The sequence below is a fragment of the Perognathus longimembris genome, chromosome 3, assembly GCF_023159225.1.
Source record: "Perognathus longimembris pacificus isolate PPM17 chromosome 3, ASM2315922v1, whole genome shotgun sequence".
NCBI classification, from domain to species: domain Eukaryota; kingdom Metazoa; phylum Chordata; class Mammalia; order Rodentia; family Heteromyidae; genus Perognathus; species Perognathus longimembris.
This window is the reverse complement of record NC_063163.1, coordinates 65245515-65267080: the sequence shown is the minus strand read 5'-3', so window position 1 is coordinate 65267080 and position 21566 is coordinate 65245515. Positions and strand designations below refer to the sequence as shown.

General features: G+C 58.4%; 2 protein-coding genes across 8 annotated transcripts; both read left to right on the top strand.

Moving 5' to 3' along the window:
• Positions 1-3477: 3477 nt before the first annotated feature.
• On the top strand, positions 3478-6314 carry Atp5f1d (ATP synthase F1 subunit delta). Its single transcript, XM_048341781.1, has 4 exons — positions 3478-3717; positions 4100-4253; positions 5671-5759; positions 5845-6314. Exons 1-4 carry the CDS (start codon positions 3580-3582, stop codon positions 5965-5967), a joined length of 504 nt encoding a protein of 167 aa, XP_048197738.1. The 5' UTR covers positions 3478-3579; the 3' UTR covers positions 5968-6314.
• Positions 6315-8038: 1724 nt separating this feature from the next.
• Positions 8039-19765, top strand: Midn (midnolin). 7 transcript variants are annotated; one of them, XM_048341776.1, is made up of 9 exons: positions 8039-9574; positions 10840-11474; positions 12558-12645; positions 12855-12917; positions 15061-15189; positions 15285-15599; positions 15908-16064; positions 16611-16883; positions 17656-19765. In XM_048341776.1, exons 2-9 carry the CDS (start codon positions 11242-11244, stop codon positions 17931-17933), a joined length of 1536 nt encoding a protein of 511 aa, XP_048197733.1. In that variant the 5' UTR covers positions 8039-9574; positions 10840-11241; the 3' UTR covers positions 17934-19765. The 7 variants fall into 7 exon arrangements, with proteins under 7 accessions (XP_048197733.1, XP_048197730.1, XP_048197734.1 ...); XM_048341773.1 differs by having other exon boundaries at positions 15902-16064; XM_048341774.1 differs by having other exon boundaries at positions 8041-9574; positions 15905-16064.
• Positions 19766-21566: the final 1801 nt, after the last annotated feature.

Genomic DNA, 21566 nt, shown 5'->3' with positions numbered 1-21566 from the left:
GCCGCTCTCGCCGCCGCGTCTGGCTGGCTGAGCTCTGGCCACCGCCTCCCCTTCCCTTCCGGCGGGGGCGGGGGGCGGAGCCTGCGCGCCTCTCGCCCCCCCCCTTGTGCGCAGCCGCCCCCGCCCCTCTCCCCCCCCACCCTGCAGTACTTCGTGACTTCCCCTCCCCAGTGCTCGGCTCCCCAGAAACCGCGCAGGGCCCCTAATAGCCAGCGTCCTGAGAGGAAAGGCGCCCACTCCCCCATCCCACCCCACCCTTTACCCAGGCGGGGGGGGGGGGGGGGGAGGGGGGGGAGGGGAGGGATGGGGTAACTCAAGGCCCAGGGCTATGGAGTTTTGGTGGTGGACAATGCTGCTTCCTTCTCCCTTGAGAGTATGGGGGTGGGGTGCACAGTCCCGGCTTCTGGGATGCACGATGCTTTTCAGTGTGTGTGGGTGAGCTAGGTACCTGTTTCCCTCCTACAGGGTTCCCGGTGCCACTGTAAAGGACTCACAGTAACACCCTGTTTTACCGCAAAGCAAAGGAGAAAATAATCATGTAGCTTCTCGAGCTAGCGAGGCCCTCCGGGCCCCAAATTTGTACCCCTCTCCCAGGGAACTGCTCCTCCAGAATGACCTATATTGGCCCAAACCCCATTTAAAACCAGCTCCCGGGCTGGGGATATAGCCTAGTGGCAAGAGTGCTTGCCTCGGATACACGAGGCCCTAGGTTCGATTCCCCAGCACCACATATACAGAAAACCGCCAGAAGCGGTGCTGTGGCTCAAGCGGCAGAGTGCTAGCCTTGAGCGGGAAGAAGCCAGGGACAGTGCTCAGGCCCTGAGTCCAAGGCCCAGGACTGGCCAAAAACAAAAACAAAAAACAAAAAACCAGCTCCCTTTCTTTTGATGCTGGGCTTGGAGTTCAAGAATTGTCTCATCCTAACAGCTGGCTCTAGACAGCACCAGTGGCTCATGCCTGTAATCCTAGCTTCTCGGGAGGCTGAAATCTGAGAATTTCAGTTTGAAGCCAGCCTAGACAGGAAAGTCAGTGAAGTTGTGGCTCAAGTGTCAGAGCACTAGCTTTGACTGGAAAGCTAAACGAGGGTGCCCAGGCCCTGAGTTCAAGTTTGCTCTATTAGGGAACAGACACCACATCCCAGGATTCATCTCTTGACTATCATGTCAGCTACCACCCACACTTCTGTCCGGCTTCTTTCTGTGGCCCTAACAGTAAGGGTTCCTGTGTATTGCTTGGTCCCATTACATACAATGAGAACTCCCGGGGCAGTAGTACTTCAATATTTTTTTTATTAGCATATGTTGTGAAATCCACCAAATCCAACCATCCATTTCATCTCTCCCCGCACCCACCCTCCTTCCTTTTTTCTTTTTGTCCAGTCCTGAGACTTGAACTCAGGGCCTAGGCACTGTGCCTGACCTTTTTGCTCAAGGCTAGCACTCTACCACCAAGCCAGGTTCCCAGACCCCCTCCTTTCTTCTTTTTTTTTTTGTAATTTATTAATTAAACACAAGTTTTTGACAAGGTGTTGTGCAAAAAGGGTAGTTACATAGCCCTCCTTTCTTCTTAAAAACAATTTCAACAGGGGGCAGGAATTTCTTTATGGTTTGGGCCCCAGGATTGCACAGAACCAGCACACTGGAGGAAATGGACATGTGTAATCAAGTGAGTAAGCATTCTGAAAAGGTTGTCTAGCAACTGAGCAAAAGCAAGTAGAAAAGTGTACTCAAAGATGAAGCAGGGAGCCTGGGAATGTGACTTAGTGGTATTGTGCTTGTCTAGGATGCATGAAGCCCCAGGTTCAATTCCTCTGTACCACATACATAGAAAAAGCAAGAAGTGGTGCTGTGGCTCAAGTGGTAAGAGTACTAGCCTTGAGCAAAAGAAGCTCAAGGACAGTGCCCAGGCCTTGAGTTCAGTCCCCAGGACTGGCAAAAGAAAAAAAAATGAAGCAGAAACACCATAGTGTGGCTTATAATAGTAGAAGAATGCTACGGTTAGGTTTTCGCTTTTAGAGACTCTTCTACATGAAGTGTGGCAGAAAGAGGACTTGGGTTATACAGGACAGAGATAGTGGCCACCATAGCTGTGCCAAGTAAAGAGACTATGATGGGATAGATCCCCAAATCATCCCAGGCTGAGTAACTGGGTACGGGTGCTGCTTGCATCTGTGAGGATTTGAAAACTCATTCAGTAGTTCTTTGAGGAACCCATTAATTCTTCCTGCTTCCTTATAGTTAGGCCCTAAGTACAGAGGCAGAGGCATCAAGGAAAAGAGGTAAGGCTTTTCACTGCACCTTAAACCCTTGCAACCCCAAGAAATGTCCAGATCATTGAGACTAAATGCCCCAAGTGACCCTCAGAGCACTGGTCTGGGCCTCTGTTGTGTCAGGCCAGCTGTGCAAATTCTGCACACAAAACTGAGCAAGTGGGGTTGGGAGTGTGGCCTAGTGGTAGAGTGTTTGCCTACCATGCATGGAATCCTGGGATGGATTCCTCATTACCACATACACAGAAAAAGCCAGAAGTAGAGCTGTGGCTCAAGTGGTAGAGAGCTAGCCTTGAGCCAAAAGAAGCTCAGGGATCAGCGCCCAGGCCCTGAGTTCAAGCCCCAGGACTGGCCAAAAAAAAAAGCATAGGCTCCTGTTGTGGGGAGCCACAAAAGGTATCAGACTCCCAGCACAGGGAAGAAGGTAAGATAGATACCTGCTCACAAACGCCCCCCCCCCATTTTCTGTCAGCCCCCTCCCTACAGCGCCCCCCCCCCTACTGCAAAGGAGCAAATTATAATAAACTAAGAGGGGGTGGGGACCCAAAGCCCAGCCTATGGACTGCCGACTCCCTTGAGTGTGGGGGCGGGCGGTGACGTCATGCCCACGGACGAGGCTGCGCAGTTGGGGCTGACGTAAGCCAGGCCTCGGAGCCGCCCGCGCACGCGCCCCCGCGTCAGAGGCCGGCGGAGGAGCCCGGCCAGGGCGGCCGGAGCTCAGGAAGCGCATTTCCAGGCTTGGAGCGCCCTCTGCCTGTGCCGGGCGCAGGGCCGCCGCTTTCCTCCAGACTGGGAGGCTGTCTTCCAGACAGATGCATCCCCAGCTGCAAACCTTCGCGAGTTTCCCAACACGTTCCCCATTCAGCTGGTGTCCTATGTTTATTTCAGTACTTGTCACCCAACACACTACAGATTTGCTGGTTGATGACGTCGTGTGTGCCTGCTAAGCACCCTCCTCGCCCGTTCCGGAGCAGGATATTCTGTTTCCCAGAGGCCTCCAATGTAAGACATCCCAGCAATCTGGAAACTCAAAGGTACGCTTGGTGCAGGTGTCTAGTCCCCGCCAGCGCAGAATCATCAAAAATACACTCCTCCCTCCGGAAGCCGGGATGAAACTACAACTCCCAGAACGCTCTGCTCCCGGTACTTGCCGTCCCGCCGAGTCTGCCGGTAGTCGTAGTGTGCGCATGCGCACTCGCCGGAACTGTGCCTCCCACAAGCCCCGGCGCGTTGTCCTCCCAGCCCTCAAGGCCGCCGTGTCGCCACTGTCCGTTCTCCGGAGTCCGCTGTCTGCCGCCGCCACTGCTGCCATGCTGCCCGCCGTACTGCTCCGCCGCCCAGGCCTGGGCCGCCTCGTACGCCAGGCTCGTGCATACGCCGAGGCCGCCGCCGCCGCCCCCGCCGCAGGCCCCGGCCAGATGTCCTTCACCTTCGCCTCCCCTACTCAGGTCCGACCCCGCGCAGTCGCCGGGCCTGCGCACCCCGCCCCCAGGATCGAGGCCCCTCAACTCGCTAGGTCGTGGACCGGCGATCTACATTGGGTTTTTAGACCGTGGTCTGGTACCCGACCCTTGTGGGATCCGCGCCTGTCTTCCTGCGGTCCAGAAGCCGACTCAGCCCGCCGGAACCCCTGCCTCCCGCCCTGCATCCTCTACCCCCTTCTCCCCTCCTCTGGAGGCGGACTTGCGCCCGAAGCCGGACCCCTAAGGCCAAAGCCAGCGCTGGGAGCATGTGTTGCCCCTTGCCGGGACCCATTTCGCAGCAGGAAAGACCAAGTCTCCTTGAACTGGGTTTGAGGGTTGCTAAGCAACAGTCTGATTTCCTCTCCAGGTATTCTTCAACGAGGCCAACGTCCGGCAAGTGGATGTACCCACTCTGACAGGTGCCTTCGGCATCTTGGCATCCCACGTGCCCACTCTGCAGGTCCTGCGACCCGGGCTGGTGGTGGTTCATGCCGAAGATGGCACCACCACTAAGTACTTTGGTCAGTATGCAACGAACTGGGGTGGGAGGTGGGGATTATGGTCCCTTCTGGCAGTCAGCCTGGTTTCACCTGAGACCTTGAGAAAAGTAAAGGTTGGCAGGTGTAAGTAGCTGGGAGGGGGACAATGATGGAGTCACCTAGAACAGGGCAGGATGCATATAAGCCTGAACTCAACCTAGTTTGGCCAGTGGGGGACAGTGGGGGACACAGAGCTAGAAAGAAGTAGAGAGCTGAAGGGAGGAGTGGTGGTGTGCAGGAGAAAGCCAATCTGAGATACATCCCCCCCCCCCGTTTTTGTTTTTGTTTTTTAATACTCATCCTGGGACTTGAACTTAGGGCCTGGGCACTGTCCCTGAGCTCTTTAGCTCAAAACTAGTATTCTACCACTTTGAACCACAGCTCCACTTCCAGTTTTCGGTGGTTAATTGGAGATAAGAGTCTTGGGACATTCCTGACCATGCTGTCTTTGAACCCAGATCCTCAGATCTCAGCCTCCTGAGTAGCTAGGATTAGAGGCATGAGCCGTCAGCACCCAGCTTCCCTGATATTTTTTCCCCTCAAGACTAGCACTCTACTTACTTGAGCCACAGCTCTCCTTCAGCTTTTTTGGTAGTTAATTGGGAGATAAGAGTTTCATGGACTTTATTGCCTGGGCTGGTTTGGAACCCAGATCCTCATATCTCAGCCTCCTATATAATAGCTAGGATTACAGTTGCGAGCCACCCACACTTGGGTAAATTTTTTTTTTTAATTCACAGTACTGCAGATTAAACTCAGAGTTTATCGGCATGCTAGGCAAACTTATACTGCTTTAGCCATATTCCCACCCTTTCTTTTTTTATATATTTTAAATGAGAGTCCTTTCATATAGGGAGAGTTACATATTTGAACTCAGGTTCTCGTGCAAAACAATCTATCATTAAGTTATTCCACCAGGGCAACTGTTACACATTTGAAAGGAGAAACAACAGGTTGTGAGCGAGCATCCAGCCCCATCAAGCAAATAAATCCCTGAATTTTTTTGACCAGTACTGAGACTTGAACTCAGGGCCTAGGCACTGTCCCTTAGCTTTTTTTGCCCAAGGCTGGTGTCCCAGCACTTGAATCCCACCTCTTGTTCTGGTTTTTTTGGTGGTCAATCGGAATTAGGAATCTCATTGACTTTCGTGCTTTGGCTCTAAAATGCAGTCTTCAGATCTTAGCTAAATAAGTAGCTGGGATTATGACAGTGAGCCACTAATATCCAGCTAGTATTTCATTTTCCAGAGAGGGTGATCTGCTAGGCTAGTGGCACAGACTGGGTACTGTGGTATCTCAGTCTTATGGAACTCCAAGCCAAGGGACTCTGAGGTTGCCCACTAGGATGCTGCATGGACAGAGTGGATTGAGGCCCTGTTTCCTGCTCCCCGTCCCACAGTGAGCAGTGGCTCTGTCACGGTGAATGCTGACTCCTCTGTGCAGTTACTGGCTGAAGAAGCTGTGACGCTGGACATGCTGGATCTGGGGGTAAGTATGGAGGGAATCTGCTGCAGTGGAAGGGCAGGTGCCCGGCTGGGTCTACTCTGCCCTCACCCCTGCCCACCCTCTGCAGACAGCCAAGGCGAATCTGGAGAAGGCGCAGTCTGAGCTGTCTGGGGCTGCAGATGAGGCTGCACGAGCAGAGATCCAGATACGCATCGAGGCCAACGAGGCCCTGGTGAAGGCCCTGGAGTAGTTGGTGTATGTCTGTCATCAGCAGGGAAACCGAGGCCCAGGGTTAAGCAGGGTGTGTACTGTACTGCACAGGTGGAACCAGCTCCCCTGGGGTCCAGGCTATTTAGGGGTGGTCTGAAAACACCCAAGAGTTTCCTCCCCCATGCAGCTTAGTGAAGAGGCCGCCAGGGGGCAGTACAGTGCCAGGTTCCACAGGCCTAGTGAGGCTCTTACCTAAGGTCCTCTCAACCTGACTTACTGTCCCGACGCCTGTCCCCACAGAGCTGCCACCCATACCTACAGTACCTATGCCACTTGTCCAGAGGGCCTGCCCCAGCCTCACCCCCCAATTAAAGACCAGGAACTTGACTGTGTGTTTTGGTGTCCTCACTTCTGCCAAGTTGAAGAGGTCAGACACCTCCCTCTCCAATCTTCTGTGTTCCTCATGTAAACCAGAGCCTGTGGATCTAGTGAGGCTGGGTTCCCTGTATGTCCTCAGTCAACAGACCCTGGTGGTGGGTGAGGTACAAAGCTTGGTCCAAGGGCACAGCTTGGCAGGCCAGGTGGGGTGGGCAGGGAGCTGGGCATTTCTCCCACAGGGTGTGGATGGGTGAGGGTTGAGACCAAGGGTGGGATAGAGGTCAGGGAAAGGTGTGGTCCTAACTACTGGGGTTGGGCTTGGGCTGGGGCTGATGCCACGTTCTGGGTCTGTAGATCTGGAGCCCTGACCACAAGTAACACCAGGCCCTCCCTTCTGTGGCTTCCTAGCCCCTCCCTGGCAAGTCTTGGGAAGAAGTGGTCCTCATGTGCTCCCACAGAGGCCCTGCCCTGGGCACGCCCGGGCTGTGGGTGGCCCTAGCCTGGCCAGCTGCCCAAAATCCTTGGTAGTGTTGGCACCTCTGTGGGTACACAGGGCCCTGGCTAGTCCCAGATGGGGTGGGGTGAGCTTAGGGGCAGCCCTGGAAGTGTCTTGCCTGGGCACTACCCTACCTCCTCTGCAACCTTGGGGCACCAGGCACTGCCCTGGCTGAGGGACTCTGTCTGGGCCTCCCTCCCCCTCCTACCTTGTCCCAGTGAGGCTGGGAGGGGATTCCAGGAGGGTGAGTACATGGTGTCAGGGCTTGCTCCCCGCCTGTGTCACTGGAGCCAGGACTGTGACCTGGCATCCACCCCCAGGCCTGCATGTGGCCTGTGTGCACCAGTGGGCGGCCCCTTTTCGTCACAAGCCCCGTGCTAGTGACTCCCCACGGTGCATGCCAAGCCTGGATGAGACTGTGTTAGCGTTGTCTCTAGTCAGAAAACCCTGTAGTACTCCTGTGTCCTCGTCCCGGTTCTGAAAGCTAGTCATCAGCCCATCCCTTCCCCAGGAGCTTTTGCTCAGAGGTGTGGTAGCCTCAGAGTCCCAGGTACAGCCTTCCTGCCTAGGCCCCACCCTCTCCCTCAGCAAAGAGAAGAGGTCCTGGCTAGGCCACTGGGACACTATAAATAAGACTAAGGACACAGCTCAGCTTGGCATTGTCCCAGTGGGAGGAGACTGTCTCAGAGCTTCCTATACCTGGCTGAGGCTAGCACACTTCACAACCAGGGACCCTGTCCTTAGTCCACAGGGGCACAGCTAGGCCACTCCCAAGGGGGAGGTGTGAGTATTGTAGACAGGCCAAGGCAGGCAGGGTAGGGCTGGCATCTTAGAGAATAGACGGGCCCTAGGCCTGGTAGGGGAAAGCTATAAAGGCCTGACCCTTCCCCATTGTTTCTGGGTTTTTACTCACCTGGGGACAAAGAGCAGAGGTGCCATGAACTGAGTATTTTGAACCCCAAGCGTCGCGTCCCTAAGAGGCCACATTCTACTCCAATTCTTTTTTTGTACTATGTGTGTATGTGCGTGTGTGCATACATGTGAGCCAGTCGTAGGGCTGATCACATGGTCTGGGCACTGTTCCTGAGCTATTTTGCTCAAGGTTAGCACTCTACCACTTAAGCCACAGCTCTTTTTCCAGACTTTTGGCAGTTACTTGGAGCTAAGAGTCATGAACTTTCCTGCCCAGGCTGGCTTTGAACCGTAGTCCTGAGTAGCTGGGATTATAGGTGCCCAGCTTTCAACTCCTCATTTCATACTCCATCCAGGCTGAGGTTACAGCATCCAGGTGACAGGTGTACCAATGTTCTAGCAAACAATCATACTCTGTCTACAGTAACTCCAGCCCACGGAATGGGACCTGCACTAGGTGCCCTTGCTCCCAAAATGCACAGCTTCCTCCGCCACCACTATGACCTCTGGAAGCAAACACAAGCAATGTGTGTCCTGGACCCCAAGCCCCTCAAGGAGCCTCTTCCACCACCAACTCAACTATTCCTTGAGCCACAGCTCACTGGCAGAGCTGTTTTCACTGTTTGCACTTCCTCTGTGACAAATTTCTACTCATCTCTCCAATCCAGCTCCTTCCAAGCATTCTCCCAGCTCCCCTGGCCTGGCACTGATCCTTATGGAGCTGGGAGTGCCTGGATACACCTGCTTCAGGGTGGGGAGTCAGAGGCTGCAGGAAGGGAGTGGGTGGGAGCCAAAAGGAGACCTGAAAGGAAACAGCCCTTGGGAGGGGTGCACAGGGCAAGGGTGGGGATAGAGGTGGTCAGGCTAGATAAAGGCAGGAACTAGATAAGTGGACAGGAGCTGGGATAGGACCCACTGTCCCCCTTCTCTTGGCAGAGGAGAGAAGGCCTTGCTGGACAACCACCAGGATCATCCTGGGAAAGTCAGGGCCACCTGTGAAAGAACTGGGACACTCAAGCTTTAGAGTCTTTGTCCACAGCATTGGTCCCAGAGTGCTTGTGTGCCTGTCCACCCCTAAGGTAGGGGGGCAGCAGGTGTGTGCCCATTCATGGGATGAGAGCATCGCTTCAGAGGACATCAGAATGAGCCACTCCAAATTATCTTATTTCTCGACCTGGTCATCCTATAAGAAACTGGCTCAGAGAGGCCAGTTCTTCTCTATGTCACACAGCACAGCCAGCGGTGACTATGCTGGCCCCCATGGTGCCTTAATCTCTCCAGAAATGCCCTCTGAGGTCACCGTTAAGGGATGCGGGAGGGCAGGCTACCCGGCAGCAAGCTGGGGCACCCCGCTGCCTGGCAGGTGACTCCAGCCTGTTTTCCTGGACAGCGACCGCTGACTCAGCCCTCCCCATCCCTCCCTCCCCCCCCCAACATGGGGTGCCCCCAGGCGGAAGCACCAGCTGGCAGGAAAGGGGGTGCGGCCGGCAACCCGGCTGGACGCCCTCAAACCTCGTCTCAGGGTGCATCGGGGTCCATAACAAAGCCTAAAGACCCGGGCTCAGAGATACAGCCTCTGGTATAATTGAGGCTAGGCTGGACGTGGGAGCTAGGTGCCCTGGGCCGACGGAGCCTCGGGGCCCGGGGCCTGGGCCAGCCCGCAGGGGCGGGGGCCAGCTGCGTCACCGCCTGCCCGGCCCCCCGCCCCCTACCCGCCCAAACTCCACCCCGAGGGAAGGCGGCGGCGGATAAAGGCTCCGGGGCCGCCCGCCTGGCCCCAGATCGCCCTGGTCACCGCACTGTTTGCCCCCGCCGCCGAGGGTCGCTCGGAACTATAGGGACCCAGGAACCACCGCGCCCGGTGAGTGGGGGGCGGGACCTCACGGGCCTGGGAGGGGTCCTGTCAAGATTGTACTGGTGTCCTACTTTTCTTTGTTCTTGGGGCAGGCAGGGTTTTGGGTACCAAAGCCCACGGAGCCCCTCGCCCCATTTCGGGGTGGGAGGGGCTCCGCGCAGCCCGCACCGCCCAGGCAGGGCTGCAGCCCCCGCCCCGCCCCCCAGGGCACTCCCCCTTCCTCGCAAGTGACCTTGAACTAGGTGCCGCTCCGGCCTCAGTTTCCTCAACTGTGCTGTCAGTCTAGTTTTGATGCGTGGATTCGATAGTGCCCCAGTGGGGCTCAGCCCAGACCTGCAGTCCCTATGCCCTTTCCTCTGCTTTTCCGCGCGGCGCCCCCTCCTCTGGGACCCGGGGCTCGCTGCCAGGCAATGCCAGGAGAGGGCGCGCCGGAGCTGCTGACTCACCGCTGTCCTGAGCGGCGCACGCGGGCGCAACCGGGGACGCCGCGTCACGTCACGGCCTCTCGGGAAACGGACCCGTCCCGCGGGGGATGGGGAGCTGGGGGTGGGCGGGTTGCTGGGACGCGAGATGGCACTGGCTCTGGACGGACGCTCCCGGTCTTGGCCACGTCATGGGGTGCGGGGCCCCACCCTAGCCATGCGCCCCGCCCAGGCCTCCACGCCCACCCAACCCACGGGGAGAGGGCAGCCGGCTGGCCGTTCCTCATGAGCTTCTCCGCCGGGGACCCTAGCCACGAGGCGGACAGAGTTCAAGCTCCAGCTTCCGCTGGTTGCAAGTTCCCGGACATAATCGACGGGGAGGCTCCACTACTTCCTGCCTTTCCAGACTGCAGGAACAATGGCCCGTGTCCCCTCCCCACGCCCAAGGCCGCTCCCCTAGGAGGCCCTTGGGAAAGGCAGTACAACCCCAGACCAGGGTCCCGCGCCCCTCTGGGCCCGCCCGCCCTTTGTTGCGGACTCAGGGCCTTATGAATGGCTCCCAGCGCCGACGAGGGCGGGGGGGGGTGCAGCGCCAGCCCCGCCCTCGCCGTGCTTTTATTGGACAGTCTGTCGACGGGGGCGGGGGGAGAGGCGTGGTGTGCTGCCACGTGGGGCAGTACCCAGGTGGCTCCTATTGGTTCGGGAGTGCAGCGGACTGGGCGTTCGGCGTGCGCCGATTGGCCGACGCATGGCCGGCGGAGTAAGTAGTGAATGGGAGGGGGCGGAGGCCCCGCCCCTTTGAACGTTGATACATTATAACTTTTTTTTTCTTGTTACTTTCACCCCCAGATCCTGCGAGCAGCGGCTGCCGCGGCTGTTGCTAAGGGAGGGGACGCGCCGGGTAGCGCGACCCGAGCAGCATAAGCACCGAGCCCGCTTGGCCAGGGGCTGCCCCTCCTCAGGGGCCCGCGCCGCTCCCGGGCCACCCACCGCCCTCGGAGGAACTGCAAGCCCAGACCCCACCCCGGGGCCGCAACCCGAGAAGCCGACGCGACCTCTGAGCGCCACTCGGATTTTTAATTTCCGACTCGCTTTTCACCGCTGGGACCTTCCCGAGGGACAAACGCATTGCCCCCCCCGCCCCCAAACACCCAGAGAGGAAGGACCCCGTTTTGGGAGAGTCCGGGTCCCAGAGGCGCGGAGAGGATTGGCGGCGCCCCGCGGACCCCAGCCCCCCAGCGCGCGCCGGGGATGGAGCCGCAGCCCGGCGGCGCCCGGAGCTGCCGGCGCGGGGCCCCCGGCGGCGCCTGCGAGCTGGGCCCAGCGGCCGAAGCGGCGCCCATGAGCCTGGCCATCCACAGCACGACGGGGACCCGCTACGACCTGTCGGTGCCCCCAGACGAAACGGTGGAGGGGCTGCGCAAGCGGCTCTCCCAGCGCCTCAAAGTGCCCAAGGAGCGTCTGGCGCTGCTCCACAAAGACACGTAGGTACCGCGCGCCGCCCCCGCTCGCGCCCCCCCTCCCGCCGGGCCGCCCCCTCGGGCCCCGGCCCCCGGGCGGGAACAAAGAGCGCGCCGCGCGGGGAAACGGGGGGCGGCCAGACGGGGGAGCGGGGGCGCGCTGCGCGCTCTCGGGCGCCCTCTGCTCGGCCTTGCCTGCCTCGGCCCCCTCCCCCGCCTGGGGTCGCCGCACAAAGGCGGGGGCGGAGGCGCCGGGCTGGACTTCGCCGCCCCGCTCCGGGTAAGGCATGCGCCTCAGAACCTCACGGGGGTCCTAGCTACTCAAGTGGGGGGTCGCAGCCACCCGGAGTCCTCACAGTCTAACGCATCTGCTCGGCTGCCCCCTCTGTGTCTGGCTGTCTCCCTACCACTTGCGTCTCTGCCCCCCTTTGTTCTCACCACCGTGCGCTCCCCGCAGCCTCCCCCCTCCCCCTTGGTATTTAAATCGCCTCCAGGCCGGGGAGTCCTCCCCCTGCGGGCCTCCGGGGACACACAGTGTCCATCCCCGGCGGAGGGGCCCTCGTGGGGGAGGGGCTGGAGGGGGAGGGTCTCCTTTGTCTGAGCAGCAGCGGCCTGCGCCTGGGAGGGTGGGAGGAGGGGGAACCTGGCCCGGCCCGGCGCAGCCCCCGAAGGCCTCTTCAAGGGCCTAAGCCCTGTGTGGTGCCCACAAAGACGAGCCCGAGCAGGATTTGGGGAATTGGGAGGCAGGAGCCGGCCCTGGGGGCGCGAGGGAGGGTGGCAAAGGACACCCTGGAGCCCAGGTGGTGGTGTGATGTGAAAGTGTCTTGTAAACTGCAGAAGGGGGTGCTTGACTAGGAGTTTGGGGGTTCCAGGGGAAGAAGTCTTGAGTTGCCAGTATCGGGGGGAGGGGAGGCCCCCAGGACCAAGAAGCTTCCCCACACACGCCTCAAAGTCCAGGATCTAGAAACCAGAAAAGGGGGGTGGGGGTTGGAAGGACGTCTCTGGGCGCCCCCCCCCCTCCCGCAGGCACTGCCCTCCCCCGCAGCCTCCCGCTTCCGCGTCCCTGTGTTGTCTCTGCCGTCTCACCCTCTTCCTTCCTACCCCCAGCCGGCTCAGTTCGGGGAAGCTGCAGGAGTTCGGCGTGGGGGATGGTAGCAAGCTGACGCTGGTACCCACCGTGGAAGCGGGCCTCATGGTAAATGACTGCCCTGGAGGGCCCCACGCAGGCAGGGTGCCCCCTCCCAGGGCGCCTGATCTCCACCGCCACCACCACCACTCCCCTAGTGCAGCAATCCTTTTCTGTAAGAGCAGCCCACCCCCAGCACGCAGGGCCCTCCCTACTCCATGCTTAAGCCCACGGTGCCAAACCCACACTCAGGCCCTCCTCCCTCCCTCTCTTTGTAGTCCCAGGCCTCAAGGCCGGAGCAGTCTGTCATGCAAGCCCTTGAGAGTTTGACGGAGACTCAGGTAAGACACACAGCAGACCCTTCTTAACCTAGGGGTTTGGGTGCCAGGCACTTTCCATCCACAGCTACTTTTGGTAGCGCCCCCCCCCCCCCCGTAGATGGAAGAGACTCCAGAACACTCTTGGAGAGCTTGAAGTGGTATTGCAGTGTCTTGGGAGGGGGGAGGAGACACTGCCTGGGTGCCAGCTTGGCCTGGTCACTCTGCTTCCTTTTCCTCCACCTCCACCCCCCCAGCACTCACCACCTGACCTTGAGGGCTTTCTCTCCCACGGTGGCTGCCATGGGGTTGTGGGGGGGAGGGAGCCCAGCTTTCACAAGCCTGCCTGCCTGCAGGGTGACCTTGGCCCACGCACTCCCAGCCCAGCCTGTATCCCCACTCACTGAGTACATACATCCCTGCTGTAGAGACCCCCCCTACCCCCAAAAAAACTAGCTTCCCTTAAAGCCACCGGCATAGTTTTTAGTAGTTTATCCTGTGGGGAGGGGCAGCCAGGGTGACCCCTGTTGCAAGGAGGTGGACGTCACCTCATCACTCACTGCCCCCTCCTCTTTCTGGCCTTTGTTTTCTAACTCACCAGGGGGGAGGGGCAAGGGCACCCAGCCTGAGGGCCAGGGAGGCCTAGACAGGATGTTAGGAAAATATTTAGTAAGCGGTGGGGAGGGAGGCTGGGGCTGGCCCTAACCCTGGTTCCCGATTTTGTTCAGGGCTTTTTTCTTCTTCTTTTTTTTCCCCTCCACTTCCTTTCCTCATTTTCTTGGCTGCTGCAAGGCCCTCCTCAAACTCGGCCCCTGGCCACCTCCCAGGAGAGTGACACAGGCCTCAGCAATCCGCCACTGCCAGGGTGGGGGAAGCAGGCTGCCGCCCGCCCTTGTGAGAGGGTGGGCGGGTTCCAGGGCCTCCCCAGCCTGGCCACAGGAAACCTGCCCAGCAGCCTTGGTGGCAGATTCTTCCCTCAGAAGGCCCTCACCCCCTTCCCTTCCAACGTGTAGTATCCTGCCTGCTGAGCAGAGCAGTAGAGCAAGGTGCGGAGGAGGGGTTAGGCAGGGCCTGTAGCTGGGTGGTCTGCCATCCTTACGGGTGGGGACATAGTGGGTGAAGAGCCAGGGGTCCCCGGAGCTGGTGCGAGGCTGCAGGTGTGAACAAAGCCCCTGGCTGCCCGTGGGGCTTGCGGTTGGCAGGAGGAGGTCTCTGGGCCCCCAGACATGTTTGGTTCACATCCTCCCAGGGCGCCTGCCTCGGGAGGGAGGTGGGAGGGTGCTGGGTAGAGCTGCTGGGCTCCCCAGGGCTGTTTACCCGCCTGGCATAGTCATGCCCGCCCATTTGCCCTCCCTAAGGGGGGGGGGAGTTGCAGGGTAGATGGAAACAGGGACTCCGCTGGCTGGGCCATCCTTACAAGGTGTTTGGAGAAAAGGGGTGCTGTGTAATTAGGTATCAGTAGGGGCTGTATCCTCTTTGCCCCCTTTCTGTGGGCCCCCAAGCAGAGGTTATACCAGCAGCTGCCAGAGGAGAGCAGACCAGGGAGGGAGTTCTGGGAGGCGGTCGCTCTGAGTCATCGGTCTATGTCACTTCTCAGAAACCTCCAGCCCCCCCCCCCATCCCGGCCCCTGGGGAGAACAAGGCACTGGCCTGGCCCCAAAGAGAGGGGGGTGCTCAGTTCAGATGGGTCAGATACACCCATGAGTCCACCCACCCACAAAGTCAGGGCAGGTCACAAGGTTCACGTTCAGCAGGGCTTGTGGAGGGGCCCTAGGGGACATGCTTCCCCAGAGACCCAGTCAGGGCCCCCTTCCCACAGCAGTGTGGCTGCCCCTTGGCCTCTGCCCCGCCCAGGACAGATAAATATTTATCTTGAGAAAGCAAAGGTTAGCATGGAAGAATTTGTCCAAGAATTCCGCCTACTGACTTGTTGGGTGACTTAGCTGGGAGGGGGCCTGAGGTGACCCCCTCCCATAGGCATGGCCCGAGACTTGAGCCAAGAAGATATGGAAAGGTGTGAGGTGAGGGCTACTTAAGGGCTGTGACTGTCAGTTGAGCCCTGTCTGTCTCCCTCCCCCCCCCCCCCATCTCTGTTTCCCTTGAGAGAACCAAGTTGGCCAGGGATGGCTAAGGCCCCTCCTGGTCTGATCGCCTCTGTCCCCCACAGCCCCCAGCGGCGCCTGGGCCGGGCCGGGCTGGCAGAGGAGGCTTCCGGAAATACAGATTCATTTTATTTAAGCATCCGTGGCACCGACAGGGACCCCAGATCCCAGAGAGGGGCGGCGAGAAGCCCCAGGTCACACAATGCTGGGGAAGCTGGCCGGGCTGGGCTGAGCTGGGGAACCTCACAAATGAGGCCCCCCCCAGGCTGAAGGGCCTGTTTCTCTACAGGTCAGTGACTTCCTGTCTGGCCGATCACCGTTGACCCTGGCTCTTCGAGTGGGAGATCACATGATGTTCGTCCAACTGCAGCTAGCTGCCCAGCATGCCCCGCTACAACACCGCCATGTGCTAGCAGCTGCAGCCGCTGCCGCTGCCGCCGCCCGGGGTGACCCCAACATTACCACCCCTGTATCTTCTCCCTGCCGGCCAGTATCCAGCACTGCCCGAGTCCCACCAGTGCCCACCAGCCCTTCCCCTGCCTCCCCTTCACCAGTCACAGCTGGGTCCTTCCGATCCCATGCCGCCTCAACCACTTGCCCTGAGGTGAGAAGGGAGGACTGTCCTTGGACTTCCCAGGGGTGGGCTTGGAGAGGGCAAGGGCTCTGAGTCATAGATCTATTGTATCCAGGGCTGTCTCTGACCCTGGGCTAGAGAGATTATGTCTGGACCTTGGACTAATGGGGTGATTGCTCTCATCCTTGGCTGCTGAATTCTTTCTTTCCTGGACCCTGGGCTCCTTTCATGATTCTCTGACTTACTAATAGGTCTCATCCTGGGTGGGTAGAGACTCCTGGGTGATACCCCAAGCCCTGAGCTCTACACTCACATGCTTGTCCCCACATCACCAGCAGATGGATTGCTCCCCGCCAGCCAGCAACAGTGTCGGACCTGGAGCCAGCACCACAGCCACCCCAGGGAACAGTCCCACCCCTCGCTCCCGCAAACCTGGCGCAGTCATTGAAAGCTTCGTGAACCACGCTCCTGGGGTCTTCTCAGGGACCTTCTCTGGTAGGTGTCACATGATGCTATAGTGCTACCCGTGACTCGGACCTCTACTAGGGCTTGAACTCAGGGCTTGGGTGCTGTCACTTAACCTTTTTTGCCCAAGGCTGGGGCTCTTCCACTTGAGCCACACCTACTTCCGGCTTTTTTGCTGGCTAATTGGAGGTGCCTCACAGGCTTTCCTTCCCTGGGCTGGATTAGATCAGCCTCCTGACTAATTTAGGATTACAGGTGTGAGCCACCAGCATGGGCTAACTCTGCTCTTGAGATCACGTGGCAAGCCATGGGAGTTTATATATATACTTGAGTACATGTATGTACACTCATGGCTGTGGACCTGGGTGCTTGTTTACTTCTCCAGGGCCTGTGTCATGTATACGCCACCCACAGGACAACATCCTTAGGGCACTTGTCCCTCTTGCCCTAGTGATCCTGAATATGTGTGTGCGTGCGTGCTGTGAGCTTGTGTAGATGGACAGCTGTGTCTTCATTTGCTGCTGTTGAACATTTGACCGTGTACTTAACCAAGTTCATAACCCCTTCTATCTGCAGGCACTCTGCACCCCAATTGCCAAGACAGCAGCGGGAGGCCCCGGCGTGACATTGGCACGATACTACAGATCCTCAACGACCTCCTGAGTGCCACACGGCACTACCAGGGCATGCCCCCCTCGCTGACCCAGCTCCGTTGCCATGCCCAGTGCTCACCCGCCTCACCAGCCCCTGACCTCACCCCCAAAACTACCTCCTGTGAGAAGCTGGCGGCCACATCCCCCTCCTCTCTGCTGCAGGGCCAGAGCCAGATCCGCATGTGCAAGCCCCCAGGTGAGTGCCCATCCTGGGGGCCTCATGTCCCCACCCATCCTCCTGGGTTCTCAAGGCCCTTCTGTTGTACACTGGTGGTTGTGAGAGCAGCTGAGCTACGCAGGGGCCAGAGGAGTTGCAGCTGCTGCTCCTCCTGTATCTGCTCCAGTCTAGAAGAGAAGGAGGCATGTGTGTATCCAGGCACAAAGTGTCCTTGTGCACTCCAGAGGGGGCTCCAGCCCTACTTCCTCTTTGCCCCCTCCCAGCCCCCATCTCCAGATGGCATTTGGCACCTCTATGAATGGCCAAGTCAGTACTGGCTGGCGGGCTCAGAGGGCCCCCCCAATGTTGGAAGGACTTGGAAAGGCCAGGAATACCCCCCACACACAAACCCCTCCCTATTTCCGAACAGCCAGCCTGCTCCTGACCCAGTGCCCTGTGAGATGAGGATGACCATTCTGCCCAGCCTGTGCTCATCCTTGGGATGTTTTCTCATCTACAGCCCTGTACATAAAAGTAGAACAGTGAGGCACTAGCCTCAGTGTCTCCTCAGGTCCCCAAATTAACACAGCATAGTTCAAACTCCAATTTAGTCCATCCATCATCCACTGCCCCAATGCCTTTCATAGTAGCTTCTTGAGGAACTGCAAAAGAGGTGGTCCGTCAGCCCTGCCCTCCCTTCTCAGTGCACACCCCAGCAAGGAAAAGGTGGAAAACAGCGGGGAGAGGGGTCCCCGTATTTGAAGGGGGGGTAAATGGACTCGAAGTAATAACATGACTGTCTGGTTTGCAGGCGACCGTCTGCGGCAGACTGAGAACCGCGCCACGCGCTGCAAGGTGGAACGTCTCCAGCTCCTGCTGCAGCAGAAGCGCATGCGCAGAAAGGCCCGGCGGGACGCCCGCGGCCCCTACCACTGGCCCCCCAGCCGCAAGGCCGGCCGCAGCGACAGCAGCAGCAGCGGGGGAGGCAGCAGCCCCAGCGAGGCCGCTGGCTTGGGCCTTGACTTCGAGGACTCCGTTTGGAAGCCGGAAGTCAACCCCGACATCCAATCGGAATTCGTGGTGGCCTAAGACCTGGCCCTCCAGGCTCCTCTGCACACCCCGGCACAGGGCTGGGAGCCCTGGGGATGCCGAGTGCGCATGTGTAGTGGCCCAGCTCTGGAGGGCAGGTGGTCACCTCCCTCACCACCCACCACCAGCCTTTGATTTTCTTTTTTTTCTTTCTTTTTTTTTTTTTTTAAATTCTCACCCTGGTTGTACCTCCTGCGTTCCCCTCACATGCCCACCTCTTCCTCCTTCACTGTCTCTGACGGCCTCTGCGCTGGGTCCTTCCTCCCACCTTCCCCAGCTCCAAATATGTAGCAGTCTTTCCAGATGGCTGAGAGCAGAGGAGACCAGGAAGCCGCCCCCACCCCCTTCCGCTCTGCCTTCCTCCGCCTTCCACCCCCCCCCCACACGCACACCCGATTCAGGTTTTAAGTCAAAAATGTAGACGCCTCATTATGCACTTTACAGATGAGGGGAGGGGCAGGGAGAGGAGAGTCCACACGCACCCCCTCTTGTAAAACCTTGGCCTCCACCCCGGGCCAGCAGCACCCACTGGGCCACAAGCAAGGAGAGACATCACCAGGGAGGGACGCCCACAGGGGACTGTTTTCCACATCTGTCCATTATTCTTTTGTTTTTTTCCACGTGAAGCTGTTTTCTGCAGAGTCCAGTCCCTTCTGTCTTGGGTCAGGTGGGGACAGGAGACCCTTTTCTGCCAGGAAAGGACACTGCTGGGAACAGCCCTTACCCACCCTCTGTGGTCACCCTACCATGACTGCTGTTTCTCTCTCACCCTCCTGCCCGCCATTCCCTATTTCCCCTGACCTCCCTCCGCCTGAGCTTGGAGACTATTTATAGATTATTAATTTTCTGACTGAGCCAATAGTGGTTGGGAATCTCTTGAAACTGGGAGAGAAATGATGGGGGAGACACCCCCACTCCCTCTTCCTGGCCCAACCTGAGAGATGGGGGACTGTGGGGGGGGGCCCTCAATCTGCAGCCAGGATGGGGAGGGGGGTGCTGAGCTGTGAATGCCCTGAGTTAGGGCACCGCTGTGTAGCATTAACCCCCCCCCATGGGGGTCTGCTGCTGGTCTAATTTGGACCCTCCCCACTGCTCAAGCCCTGAGGGCCCTAGGCCTCCAGGAACAGAGGGAGAGAGTCCTCTCTACTGGGGCCATTTCAATAGGGGTGGGAATTGTTTTGTTCCTCCCCATTCACTTTTTTTTTTATATATATATAATAATGGGATGTTTGGGCCTTGCCCACCCCCCCTGTCCTGTCCTGGCCCCACCTGTCTCCCCCCTCTTTGTTCTTGTAGATGAACCCCAGGTCCTCCCTCCCTTCCCATTATGTGTTGAAAAGTTAATGGTTTCAGATGTGAACATCATGTATTAACTGTAGCTGTAAAATTTTTTGTGGGGGGGTGGGGGGGTGGGGAGGGGTCCCGGAGGGTAGAGGTCAAGGATTTGGTTTTTATTTTTTTGTTTTATTTTTTTTCCAAAAAACGAGAAAAAAAAAGGAAAAAAAAGGGGTGCATTTGTTTTTTGAAAAACTGTCTTGAATACCTATTTAAATGTGTGTTCTGTTTTGTTTTTTAACGATTTTTAAATAACGTCTGTGCCTCCCTGGGTATGAGGCCCCAGACAGGAACCGGCCCGCAGCCCTCTGCCCTCTCAGGGCCTCCCTCCCCCTCCCCCCCCAACACGAAGCATTACCCGGCCCCGGGGTCGGGCTGTGGGGGTCCTGGCGCCGCGCCAGTCTCCTGTATGGAACCTAAAATTGGAAGAAAGAAAAAAAAAAAAAAACCCTTACACAAGCACCGTGATTTCAAGTAATAAACAGAAAATGAAACACGCCTGGTCCCCGCCTGCTCTCCTGGGGGGCGGGGAGAGGGCGCCCACTCGGGAGGACCTCGGAGCCGGCTCGGGGCGGGGGTCGGCTCCCCGGTGGTTCCCACACCCCCTGCGCGGCTCCGGGAAGGGAAGGGCAGGAAGCGGCTGGGCGAGGGAGGGAGGGGCCCGCCACTTCCTGGTACCCGGGGCCGGAAGTCCCTCAGGGCGTGGAGCCTAAGCCGACGGGCTCGGAGCTGCTCCTGGGTGGAGCCCGCCCTCGCCCCTTCTCACTTCTCGGCTCCCACGCAGGCTGCCCGAACGGGAAGTGGGGACTCTATCCGGGGACACCCAGCGTCAGGCTGGCTGCGGGGCAAATCACGGGCACAGTCCGAGGGGAACCATGAGGGTGAGCCACACATCCCCAGGGAGGCCTTCTCAGAGGCCCCAGCCCCCACAACTCAACTCGGAAATGCATACAGGTGCCTCGGGCTGGACTTGAGGCCTCTCGGCTTGACCTAGCCCAGGATGACCTCCCTGCCCCTCTGGACACACCCTAGCATTGCATTCCATTTCAGCCTTCCCCAGCCTTGAGGGTCATGGATCATCTTCTCAAGGCCTTTGCCTCAAACTTGCCCTGTCTCTGCTCACCTCTCTTGGTGGCCAGCTGGTCTGCCTGAAAACTGTGGTCTGTACCACCCACGTTTCCCTGTCCTCTGCTCCCTACCAGCCTGAAGCCCACCGGGGTTCTTTCTGGAGTCCTACTTCATACTTTCTGGGGCTGGGCAGAGACTTGAACCATCATGGGACTTCTCACTCTTTTACATGCATTTCCTCATTTAACAAGCACCACACACAGTCTGTTAGAATTGTACTCCCATTGTACAGAGGAAAAAAAAAACGAGGTACAAAAATAGCACTTGGCCTAGAGTGTTAGAGGTGTCCCTCACACCTCTACCTTCATCAGCCCCTGGCCCAAAAAGCCTCAGAAAGGTGCAATTCCCTTCTGAATGCGTGTCCCGTGACATCTTTCTGCGGCCTTCTGCCTTCCCACCACCTAGTCACCTCAAGTTATCCACGCCCTCAATTGAAAGGCAGATATTCCATCAGTCCATCCCTCCAAACCTCAAGGTCAATGGGCACCTATGTCAGCTCCTGTTGGAAGCCTTAGGGCGGAGATGCGGGTAGTTTCATCCAGGCCCTGAAGGTCAGGGCTGAGGGCAGTGTGACCCCAGCCATCATCTGCCTCCCAGAAATGGGTGGAGAACCAGGGAGGAGGATGCAAAGGAAGTGCCTGCTGAATCACTGGGGTTGCCTGAACGCAGTAGGGTGGAGGATGTGTCCCCTCTGTTCAGAAACCCATTCCCCAGCACGTTGGTTGCCTCTCTCTAATTTAGGGGTCCCAGCAAGCACAAAGCCATGCCAGGATGTGTCTTCTGTTCGGGAGGTTGAGGAAAACAACTGTTGGGAGGCTTCGTAGCAGCCATGGTCCTACTGGGGATTCTACTAAAGGACTCTCTCAAGTCCTTTGTGCCCGTAGTAGCCCCAGCTACCAGCGCCAGCACACACCTGCCCTGGTAAGAGCCAGCAGGTGGAGGCCACGTGCGCTTTGGAGGCCAGGAAAGGAAAACACAGGCTCCGAGATTGAAGGGGCTGCGGTGACCGCGGGGGGTGGGGGAAAGGGTCACCCAGTACAGCTTCCTTTCTCCCTCCTCCCTCCCCCCCCATTGAAGAAAAAGCTGAATGGGAGGGGGGATGCTCCCCCGGAAACCCGCAGAGATGGAAACGCGGTTTCCTGGGCAACGCGCCGCGAACGGAGCCTGACG